Genomic DNA, 12188 nt, shown 5'->3' with positions numbered 1-12188 from the left:
GCATTTCTTTAAACCAATCACAATCGTCACGGGCGGCGCTAAACTCCGCACAGAGCCGCTGCAAAATAGTTGTATGAGAGAAAACTCAGATTGGACAGATAGTCTAGCTAGGTGTCTGGATTTACCCTGCAGAGATCTGAGGAGCAGTTAACCATAGTCCTCAGAAATCCACCGGAGTTTAGAATTACAACACAAAGAAAGCGGAAGGAAATGGAAAATACATGCATCACAGTGCCAAGGATATATACTACAACCTAGGACTGGGGGAGAAAATCAAATATCACAATATTTTTGACCAAATATATCGATACAGAGATGATATTGTAGTGTTGACTATTGGTGCTTTCACAAAATTAGATTTTTGATAAATAATCATCAGTAATGTGGATATAACGACTAAGTGGGTATAGGCAAATAATAGAACAGTTACCACAGTGTGGTAAGTTCAGAAAATAACATCACTCTATTGTAATGCAGCCTTTAGAACCAGGAAAAGACAACATATATGCCATATTACGATATTCAAAATCTAAGACGATATCTAATCTCATATCACGATATCGATATAATATCGATATATTGCCCAGTTCTACTACAACCCCCATTTTTAAAACTGGCCAGTGGAACCCCCCTCAAAAACCTATTATAATTTCCTTTACATAAATAAAGACATAAGCACCATAACTTGATGCAGAAAAATTCACCAGAAAGCAGAAAGAAGTGTTTGACGCTTAAAATTTCAATTTTGCTCAAAAGTACAGATCTCAATCAAATGGTGCATACATACACAAACAAACATATTAAACATTAAGAAGAAATAAACAACAACTACAGAAAGAAATATACGCAAAATAGCTGTTTCGTATAAGAAAAAAGGAGGCTGAATTGGTTGAGTGCAGAATGCAAAAAATATTTACATGTATAGTATGTGCAATGGGCAGATAAAGTATAGTATACATAAAGTATTCAGTAACTACCGGCTGTATAATGAAATAACACAATGCATGTGTTCTACAGGTGCACCAGGTTTTTCAGGTCAGAAAGGCGTTGCCGGTCTCCCCGGTGACCCCGGGCTGCCAGGATCAGACGGACGCCCCGGACTCCCCGGATCACCAGGTACCAACACACACACACACACACACACACACACACACACACACACAGATGCCCGCATACCTGAATACACGCTTACTTGTGCGAAGGGATTCCTAACTGGCTGTTTCCGCTGTGCTGCAGGTCCCAAAGGAGATCCTGGCATCCCAGGAGGCCCCGGGGCTCCTGGGCTTTCAGGAACAAAAGGCGCAATGGGAGAAATGGGATTTCCAGGTGGGTTTGAACTTGAATAGTGGATTCTTGGTCTACTGAAGCTACATTCACACAACAATGTTTTGCTTTAAAAAAGGGAGACCTTTGGAAACACTGCTGCCCCCGTTTGTGGTTTGAAAACTCAGAGGTTGCTTTGGAGTCTGGACGGACACAAACGGAGACCTTTGGATACGACGACGCTCGTCGGTCGGTCTCATCGGTACGGTGGGCTTACAAACCTTTCAGTAACAGTTCCACCTCGTCGTCGCTCCAAGCTAATGAATCCCTGCTCTTACTTTTCACCCTTGTTGTTCTTTTGTTTTCTGTATTTTCAACTTATACAGCCATGACTTTGAACCGCTGAGTAACGTCAGACAATCTGTTTCCTGTTTACACCGGCACGCAGAATGAAGCGAAGCGTTTGTTTGAGTCGGCCGGCTGCAGCAACATTGCGACAAGTCGGTGTTGCCAGATTGGTCTGTTTACCGCAAACAAATCGTAGGCGTTTTTGTACGTCTTTGGCTTGGAAACGTAATCTTTATCTGGCAACAGTGCTTGTAGAACTAATCATACGTTTTCCCATTAACACTAAGTCCTGACGCGTCAGACACCCGTTGGCTACGTGCCAAGTGCACGTGGTATCGTTGACGAGCTCCGCTGAAAACGGAGAAGACAAACAGTAACCGAGCCAAACAAACCAGAGAAGCCGAAATTAAAGTCAGTCAGAAAACAAACAAACAAACGTGGCTAGTGGCAAATCTGATTGGCTGGTTACTTTTAAACACCTACTAGCCATGTTGGCTGGTGATCAAAAAAGTTCATTTAAAGCGCCGCCGGCACGCACATGCCCAGTGTGTGTGAATGGTCATGTGATATGTGATGTCAGACGTGTTCTGCTACTGGAGCGAAAACTCGCTGTGTGGACGGGGATCGTTTTTGTCTCAAAACCACTTAAACATGAAAACGTAGCAGTGTAAATGTCACCTGAAAGCTGTTCCTAAATTTCACCAACACCTGGGGCACGTTCCACCTCAGAACAGTTTCTTGATTGAACGAAGTTTCCTCGTAACGGTGTGAAACCGTGTCCAACGGCTTTGAGATATGTTTTCTCTCGGTTGGTGGACGTGTCTCTCGTGTCCCAGGTGATACCCAATCAGCAGAGACGTGTCTGTAAACTCGTGGTACTAAAAAGGCAGAGCTTTCTTTTTTCATAAATGCTGATGTCACGCTTTGATGACGTCACAGGACCGTCAGGGCAGAAGGGTCTACCAGGTCAGTCAGGTCGGCCCGGATCCCCGGGACAGCCAGGAGGACCCGGTTTCCCTGGAGCCAAAGGTGAACCAGGCTCTGCTGGAGTCGGACCACCCGGACAGTCCGGACCCAAGGTACAGACAGGACTCAAACACTGACATGTCTTACTTCAGAAAAGCTTCAAAGTGTAGAGCTGGAAATAATGGCGATTACCATTATAATTGTCTCTTTCAGTCAAATCTAAAAATATTTATTTATGTATTACTTATTTTAAACAAATTAAAGTTCTGAATGAATCCCAGGATCCATCTTTTGGTTACATCGATGTTATGTGACCCAGATAATGTAATAATTCAAGTACACAGCCTATGACGTAAACCACGCCCCTTTATTACATTACATGTCATTTCCAAAACATCTTACAATTGCTATATGTGCTGTTGGGGTTAAGTGTCTTGCTCAGGGACACATTAGTGGATGTATCACAGTGGGAATTGAACGCAGATCTCCCACACCAAAGGCATGTGTCATATCCACTGCGCCATCACCACCCATCCATCATAAAACATTGTTTTTTCTTCTTTAATGACCATAACTTCATCCCTCTCCTTTTCGGACGTATTAAACATTTTGTTTGTAACGCTGAATAGACATTGTTTTTCCTTTTTGGTGTGTTGCAGCACAAAGGGCCATTGTCACAGGCCTATCAAAGGGAAAAATTTTAGCTTCACACCTTATTTTTTTCTGTCTTTCAAAAGGGTGACCCAGGTCAGCCAGGTTTCCCAGGAAGTCCAGGACTTAAAGGAACTGCAGGATCCCCCGGTCTCCCAGGGTTACCAGGAGGGCCTGGTCCCAAAGGCGACGGCGGAATCCCAGGACTACAAGGTGAGTCGGAGGTTCAATACTTTTTAGACACAGACCGAATTGCCTCCTTAGTATCGAGTATTGAAAAGTGTCACATTTCAATACCTTCAATAAGGAGCAAATCTCATAAGCGTCAGTGAGCCATTAAGCACGCAGCGTGCTTCTACCAAGATCTAATATAAGCCTAGTTCAGACCAAAGACTCGCGACGAGACGAGTTGAAACTTGCAGCGACTTGCAACGCGCCGGTCTGCAGCGTTCTAGAAGCTGAATTGAGCTGTAATCGGGTCTTAAAAGTTAGGCCCGACGAGGCCCGAGCCCGACAAGTACATTTTGATCGACAGCTTTTTAAAAGCCCGAACCCGTTTACAGCCCGACATTATTCAAATGTGCGCACGCACACCGCTCTTTTGCCTTTTGTCAAGAATGAGTCCTTTATACATTTTTTAACTTAATTTATTCATGACTAACGGAGGCTAGAGGCCACTTGGAAGTTGCAACAAAGAAATAAAATAAGTCCTCCAGAGGCCAGCCTCCGTTTCACCTCCTCAGCATGCATTTTAGCGCTAATCGAAACGCATCACCTGACCGCTCATTTACTGTGCAACCCAGAGTGCAACCCCAAGCCCGTGTTTGAAAAAAAATTGTTAAAAGAACGTTGAAATAAGTGACTGGAAAAAGCATCCAAAACGTGGGGGAAAAAAACACAAAAACTTAAACTAAAGTGCAAAAAATCGACAAAAACATCGGAAAAGCTTCAGAAACGTCGGAAAAAGTGACAAAAGTGTCGAAAAAAAGTTATATTTTTAAATTTTGACCCAGAAAAAACAAAGAGTTGCATGGTCGACGTGAAGACAACATAAACTTAACACTTAACTTAACATAAAATGACAGGTTTCTCTGGGTTTGAACGTTGTTGGAAACATTTAGAATAATTTAAGTACACAACTCAACAGAACATATGACATAGGTGTAGCCATTTTTTAAAGACATTTTAATGCAGAAATGTTACATATTGTACCTTTTAAATAATTGTGCGATCAGTGTCGACTTACAGTCGCGTTGACAAGCAGCTGCGAGCTGAAACAAAGCTGATGCGTTTGTCCATCTTCTCCACTCAGGACCTCCGGGCATTCCCGGTCCCAAGGGTCTCGACGGAGGGCCCGGTGCACCGGGTCTCACCGGAGCCCCCGGCAGACCAGGAGAGTCCGGCCGACCAGGAGGACCAGGGTTGCCAGGCGACAAAGGTCAGGCAGGTCGGGACGGGATCCCAGGACCGGCTGGAATCAAAGGAGATCCCGGTAAGTCACCAACACGCTCTGTAAAAAGATGACTAAATTCAAGATTTCCACGTTTTGGTTTTGATTTGATCCATTTGTGATTCCCCGTCTACTCCAGGGCTTCCTGGTTACGGCGGACCTGGTGCTCCAGGGCTTCCAGGGTTGCCAGGTGAGTTACTATCAGTGCTGGAAAGATCAGCACGCACAGATGGGCGCAGGTGCATTTGCTAATTGAAACGACTTCTGCTAAAGATATTTCATTCGTTTTGCAACGAAAATGCGGAGATCATGAAATCATGCAAGCCCCGCATATTTTAGATAAATATGCGGACTTTGGCTGATTATGCATTGAATTATGCGATTGCATAATCGCGTTTTTCTGGAGGGACTGTAAATGAAACTAGCCAACAATATAACTAGATAAATGATATAAATGATTAGACCATTAAACACACTACTGGTTGGATCCTTTTCACTTTCTAAAATGGGAGGATTTTTCTTCATTGAGCACTTTTACTTTTAATTCTGGAGGGTTAAGTACATTTTCCTGATGATACTTACATACTTTTACATAAGTAACATTTTCAATGCAGGACCTTTACTTGTACCCGAGTATTTTTACAGTGTGGTATTAATACTTTTACTAGTACTTCCTCCACCACTGGTAACCCTCCCCTTTATGTAAGAGGCTACTTTGTCCTGATTATTGTCGCTGCACTGATATAACAATCTCTACTGTATCTGTCTCTCTCTCACCCAGGCTCAAAGGGAGACCCCGGTCTCCCCGGCACCTCTGGCAGTCCTGGTTTCCCCGGCTCCAAAGGCGAGATCGGTTACCCCGGCTCCCCTGGTCCTCCCGGCAACCTCGGCCCTCCTGGGTCCCCGGGTCAGGCTCTGCTGGGCCCCAAAGGAGCACAAGGACCCCCTGGGCCTCCCGGACGAGCGGGTAAAGCACCTTTTTGATGTGGTATTTCGTCACCACACGTACTGCCAGAAAAGTGCTGCCTGGTTTTCTGATAAACCCTGTCACACGTAAGAGTGAGTGGTGGTGTGTTATGCTCACCTACAGCTAGAGCTGGAACAATTCCAAATTTGACCGCACAATATAATTGTCTCAGAAATAATTGCAATGAGCAATATAATTGGGGACATCAGAAATGATTTACTCAAACTAAAGAACAAAAACCAGCACTGCTGAATGAATCAGGCTCATTCAGCGAAAACCAGACAGCAAAAACGGCAGAAAACGTGCACTTTAAATGTGAATGCTTTCATCTCCATGTCGGTTGATTTGCATGGGGGCGCCCACCACCGGCGGGGGAAAAAAAAGAGTCACTGTTTGAGCACCACATTGTCAACAATCATTGTCAACAACACTGAGCACGGATGAGGAAATGTCGGGGGTGCTCCTCCAATCACCAATCACCCCCAAAAACGAGCATGTTGTGTTTATGGCACTCTGTTGTCTCAAGATCATCCAGTTGTTTTGTCTTTTATCCACCAATCCATCCATCCGTCCTCATGTCTCCCTCACACCCTTGCCCTCGACTCCTGAACCCACGATGGGGGGGGGAGCTGTAATCTATCCGTCTCTCCACAGCCCTGAAGTCCTGTAAAGTGTGTGTCTGTGTGTGTGTGTGTGTGTGTGTGTGTGTGTGTGTGTGTGTGTGTGTGTGTGTGTGTGTGTGTGTGTGTGTGTGTGTGTGTGTGTGTGTGTGTGTGTGTGTGTGTGTCCAGTGTTTGTGGTCGTGTCAGATCATTCTGAAGAAATGTTGGTGTGAAACAGCTGAGCCGGAGACAAACTCAAAGAAACTCTCGACTCGCGTCTTCAAAACGGAGTTTGAGATAGTTTTTCTTTATTGAATTTAATGGGATCCAGTACACAGAAGCCCCTGGAAACCTGGTTTCAAATTTTCAGCATTTCTCCAAAACCTTACATATTTAACGACTAAATACAATACTAAAAGAAAAAACTGAAATGCTTTAGGCTCAAAAACTCCGCTAATCAGCTTCGTCAGGCAACATAAGCAAACAACAAATGTGTATATACTTATATATTATTTTTCTCATTTCTTTACGTTTTTTCATTTGTTTTTTTTGCTGCTGAATTATATATTTAAAGTTCACGAAAATCCATTGTTAAAGATTTTTGTTAAAGTCAATATGATATTGTGTTAATTTTTTACATAATTGAGCAAACCTAACAAAAAAATGCAGAAATAAATTCAACTCTGTGAAATTACAAACAATTGGTTATAGTAAGAAGATGATTAAGAAAACAGGCTTTCGGGGCCTTTTTAAACGTGACTTATTAAGGGTAATAATATTGGTACTGATGTGGCTAGCTCTTATTACCTTAAACAATAAGAGTCCAGTTGGGAGTGTTTGGGTTTGCGTCAGGCTTTGCTGTCTCGTGTTTTTCGTCCCACCAATCATTCATCTGCATGGACACTGTTTGTCCCCAGACAAAACTGAGAAAAAAGAAAAAAAAAAGGGGAAAAAAAAAGGGGGGGGGGGGGGGGGGGGGGGGGGGGGGGGGTACAAAGCATCCAGTGCAGTGGTTTTGAGTGAAAATAAAATAAACTTTTATATTATTGCCATTCTGTGTGAAAACACAATTGAAAGGAAAAAATGCCCTGTTTTCAGTTTTGTGACAAAGCAATATAAACCTAATCAAATGGGCTTTTAGGATTAAGTAGTAGGATGCATTGGTCAATCCATGAATAAAGTCCTCATCCTTTAGTTTATCATCAAAATCACCAAATTTGGAAAAGTTTACATGCAATAACCGGGTGCAATTCTCAATGTCTAGTGTGTCTATGAATTTACTCCACGTTCACATCACTACAACTTAGCAGCATTCACACGGTAAACTTAAAAAATACAAACTGTAATTGAAAATGCAAATTTCACATTTACATACATTTTTTTTTTACATTCATTCTTAAATCATTAAAGCATTTTTTGGGGGGGATATAATAGGCCACGCCCATTTGAACAATCAGTACAACATTGCAAAATTATTTTGATAACTTTTTGTCCGGTCCATCTGAAGATTCTGTACGCAAATGTTCACACCAGCACTGTGTTAGGCTAGTACAAAGTGTTTTTGTGGGTGTCAGGGTGGCGTTTTAATGGATCCCACTGCAGTTGTAGGGAAGACCCGCCCTACGGCCGCCCGATTGGTTGAGGTAAGGCATTGACGTTGAGTAGTTAAGGTTAGGATAGCCGGTTGGCCAGTGGATAGGTCCGTAACAAATCTGGTTCCGTTACCTCGCACAAGCGTGGACGCCTGGCCAATCGTAGCGCACGAATGCTATTAAATGTCTTTCTACGGGCGGATCTCGCCTAGAACGGCAGTGGGTTCCATGATAGCGCATCAGGGTGACAAAATGGAGCTGTGACATTTAACCCCCTGTGTTTCCGGTGGCTTGGCCCCACCCACTGCGGTGTGGCCCCGCCTCCTCATGTGATGACACGTGCATCCGGCCACCGCAGGTCCCGCAGGTCAGACCAACGGCGTCCAGACGTCTCCTGCACGCTCCTTACAGTTTAACCCCACCCTCTGATCTAAAGGGAACACATTTCTACTGGGAAATCGCTGTATTTTTCTCTTTTCTCGCTCTTTATTTCTTCTTCTAATGACTGTCTTCTTTCACTTTCTATGCACACTGATGGTAGTTTAATGCACCTTTTAACAAGTAAGCACCTTTAACAAATAATAAATAGTTTTATGATAATAATAATAATAAATCACACAGTAATAGTTTAAAACTCAGTCGTTTTCTGGCACAAGTAGCATGAAAAATACCCATCTAACATAGCAGAATGTGCTATGCATTTAGCATCGTACAGTTCGAGCACCATATAACTAACCCACCTGAAACGTTAAATCTTTGTTTTTAGTGTCACATACTGGAATTGTAGTTCTGATGGAGTTTACTGAAATGGTGTTATGATTTAAACACACTGGAGCTGAAATGTTTTTGCTATAGCAGTCAGTATCTCCACAAATCTCAAAAATGTCCTCCCAACTCGCTGTTGAGAGTCTCTCCCCCAGGTGGTCACATAGTAGAAAAACAAGGCGAAATGTCTGCAGTGGTTTTGAGACAAATGTTGTCATTGCTAAATGCGACATGCTAACAATGACAAAGCCACCAGACTCCATGTCATTTTATGGTAGTTATTGCTCTACTTCTGCCTCCATCGGTTAGTTAGTTTGTGTTTTAGTGCGACTGAGACCAAAGTACTTGTGCCACAACCTGCCAGTTTATAGGTTCATCAACGAGACGAGACGGTGTCTCGTCTCCATAGCAAAGACTCTTTGTACTTTGGTTCTAACTTCCGACTTTCAGGCTTTTTTTGTAGCTGGATATATCATTCGTTGCGTCTAAAAAATATGAATGTGGATAACGTTAGTGATAATGAGATGCTTGCTACAGTTGCATTTCTAGCGATGAATCAGCAAAAACTTTTTATTTCTCTGATTCGCGGCGTTGTTCTATCGCCGCTCGCTCTCTTCAGTCTCTCTCTAGCTCGCCCCACCACGTACCGTGCCTCCGTCCGAAACTCTCTTCGGTTCGACCAGTTGACCGTTTGTAACACAGAAATAAAATGGATTATGGATCATTTTACTTCTATAGTTTGTAGCTGACTTGACCAGCTGACTCCTCTATTGGCTGTTGGAACAGGTGACGTCCTCTCGCAGTCGCAGCGACACCATCAGCTGGTTGGAGGCGAGCCGAGACGGGGTCGCTTCAGACCAATACGGCTTTTCCTGCATCGTTCTAAAACGGTTTTGTCTCGTCATAAATCTTTGGATTGAACTGGGCTTTGAAGTTAGTTTGAATTCTCCAAAGTCGCACAAAAACACAAACTAGCTAACGGATCGCAGCAGCGGCAACTCCCGTGCTCTGCGTGGTAAAATGGCTTTGAAGAGAGCGCGATAACGGCTTCAGTCGTAAAAGGGCTGTGTGGCAGCAAGGGAAAGCTGTGAAAAACTTCTAAATATAGCGTACACTTAAACGGATATAGATGTTTTTGGTGTCTAAAACGTGTTTAGCTGCTGCCCCCATCCACAGCAGGACATTAGCTTAGCTTCCGTGTCGGTACTCCTGCCTGCTCCTCCAAACTGGGCGCGTGCCGACCGCCATCTACCGTAGCTAACACACTATAGATAAATAGCTCAGACAACCACACTTTAAAAAAATATCTGAACTATGCTTTTAATCGTGCTTAGGGTGCACTAGCTGGGTCCTCGGTGTGTGTGTGTGTGTGTGTCTGTCTGTCTGTCTGTCTGTCTGTCTGTCTACGGAAAATGAATAATTTCACAACACAAGTTAGTAGGTCTAATATGTGACCTCCAGGGGGAGCCAAAACCTCAGCAGTGAGCTCGGTGCAAACGTTGAGATACGGGAGCACTGTTGGGTGCTACTTCATCACTTTTTAAAATCTACAGCTGCACAGTCAGTAGGCTATCCTCCCCATTACATAAATATCAGTTATATATGAGACTACAAGCAAACAGCAGCGAAGCTTTCAAAGTTGTCCAGTAGCCTTTTTGGTTAATACGTCCTCGCTAGTTACAGAAAAAATATCTTGTTAAGTCTGACTGTGTTCCCGTACTGATGCTTGCTTCTGTCTAAACCTCCTCTTCTTTTTGTCGTTGTCGTTGTTGTTGCCCTGTGCCATCAACTGGGCTCCGCTTTACCTGGGAATTCTGGGAAACCTAGGTCCTTCAGGTTAGACTCCAGTGGTTTGATGGTTTTGATACATGCTGTGGTATGTGCGCCCTGTGGGGGAAACGAAGGGCGACGGTTTAATGTGTCTCATGACGGCGTTGAGGTCAATTCACTTCAAACGCTCTCTGTTAAAAGTTTGAATTTGTAGAATTTGAAATTTAAACTTTTTTTTTTTTTTTTGTTAAATCCTTTTGAGATATTGAATTTCAAAGACATCAACTTACTGTTATGAAGACGCATTTATCCCAACCCTGATCTCTTGAGTTTATCATTACACATTGTTTAGTATTGTGTTTTTAATTAGGAGCAACACATCATGGAGAGAGTGAGAATAAGTGCAAATCAGATTATGGGTTGATGTCTACAGGTTTTTTGGTTGTTTTTTTTTACCGTCTCTTTACCCCGCAGGACCGGCTGGACACTCAGGACTGATCATAATCATCCTAACTCTTGCATAAAAGCAAACTTTAACTCCAATTGTGTTACTGAGGACTTTTCATTCTGATGTTTTCTCGCCATTTTTGAGAGAGCAAAATTGTGTTGTTTTTTTTTTGTTTTTTTTCTGCTTCTTCTTTTCCATTTTTGACAGAAAAAAAAGTTTCTCTGAGGTAAAGTTGCTCTTTAGGAAACAAATGCTCTCATTAGCAGACCCAAACAGAATCTGCAGATTGTTGTTGTTTTTAGCGGTGATCCCGAAAGAAAATCTGCGGGTGGTGATGTATTAACCATTGAGGTTTATTTTTATATTATTTTAATTTGTTTAAAATCTGCGGAAAACCCCTCGAAATTCTGCATCTGCAGATTCCGTGTGGCCCTGCTCATTGGATATTGGATATAAAGCTAGTTTGCAAACTGGCAGAAACTCAGCTTTGCCTCTGAGAAATGTTGACTACAAACTGACAACTGAAATGATGTGTAAAATGCGTCAATGAAGGGCTCAAGACGCCTTGCAACATTACTTTATGTTCCCTAGCAATACTGAGACGGCGTATTAGGGCCATTTAGGTAAAAAAGCAGAAAAAGGGGAGGCCTCTAGCTCACCCAGTAAGAGCGTTCGCCCCATGTAGGCTGAGTCCTGCAGTGGTGCAGGGTTCAAATCCGACCTGCTGCCCTTTGCTGCGTGTCGTCCCCCATCTCTCTCCCTCTTTCATGTCTATTCACTTTCAAATAAAGGGAAAAGCCCCAAAAAGAATCTTAAAAAACAAACAAAACTTAGATATTGTAGATATACTCTGAGATTATAAAAGTCAAATTTGATTGTCACTAGCGATTATTTTGCTTCTGTCCATTGCTATCGCCTCATCCAAATCAGGATGTAATATGTTGATTCCGGGCTGAAATCAGTGTTTCCTTATTGCAAAATTAAATTTCAAGGTATGATTTGATGAGGTCATCCACTGCAGGCGTAATACATGGCATCTGTGGTGATGAGGTTGACATTTTTTTTTTGTTTTCTCAAAAATATTTCTTTGAATATTACCCCCCCTTCCCCCCCTCCCCCAGCTCCAGAATTTTTTATTTCTTTTACCTGCAATGTCTCTAATATGCCGTCACACAATACACCAACTTATATCAGAATGAATATTATATTTTTATAATACGTTATTTAAAAAAAAATGAAATGTAATGAAAATCTTCAGTTTTGTTTGGTTTGAAGTCAAGTTGACATCTAAGATATTTGCTGTATTTTAAAACTTAACACATGATTATGAATAGTTACTTTTAACATAGTATTGTTACGTGCAGGT

General features: G+C 42.6%; 2 protein-coding genes and 1 long non-coding RNA gene across 6 annotated transcripts in view; 2 read left to right on the top strand and 1 right to left on the bottom strand.

The window, feature by feature from the left end:
* The window catches only part of LOC120573135, a 563511-nt gene that overhangs the window by 354658 nt on the left and 196665 nt on the right, over positions 1 to 12188 (top strand). The window lies entirely within an intron of this gene.
* The window catches only part of LOC120573092 (myosin heavy chain, fast skeletal muscle-like), a 697218-nt gene that overhangs the window by 522104 nt on the left and 162926 nt on the right, over positions 1 to 12188 (bottom strand). The window lies entirely within an intron of this gene.
* The window catches only part of col4a5 (collagen, type IV, alpha 5 (Alport syndrome)), an 89873-nt gene that overhangs the window by 64554 nt on the left and 13131 nt on the right, over positions 1 to 12188 (top strand). For 2 of the 4 annotated variants that reach the window (XM_039822542.1, XM_039822541.1), the window contains 9 exons: positions 1018 to 1116; positions 1237 to 1326; positions 2551 to 2690; positions 3315 to 3441; positions 4541 to 4720; positions 4818 to 4868; positions 5460 to 5645; positions 8198 to 8206; positions 10432 to 10440. In XM_039822542.1, coding sequence (XP_039678476.1) covers positions 1018 to 1116; positions 1237 to 1326; positions 2551 to 2690; positions 3315 to 3441; positions 4541 to 4720; positions 4818 to 4868; positions 5460 to 5645; positions 8198 to 8206; positions 10432 to 10440 — 891 coding nt within the window. The remainder of the gene's footprint in view (positions 1 to 1017; positions 1117 to 1236; positions 1327 to 2550; positions 2691 to 3314; positions 3442 to 4540; positions 4721 to 4817; positions 4869 to 5459; positions 5646 to 8197; positions 8207 to 10431; positions 10441 to 12188) is intronic. The other 2 variants (XM_039822544.1, XM_039822543.1) reach the window with 1 other exon arrangement.

Source organism: Perca fluviatilis, chromosome 14, assembly GCF_010015445.1.
Source record: "Perca fluviatilis chromosome 14, GENO_Pfluv_1.0, whole genome shotgun sequence".
NCBI lineage: Eukaryota > Metazoa > Chordata > Actinopteri > Perciformes > Percidae > Perca > Perca fluviatilis.
This window is presented reverse-complemented; position numbering and strand designations above follow the sequence as displayed.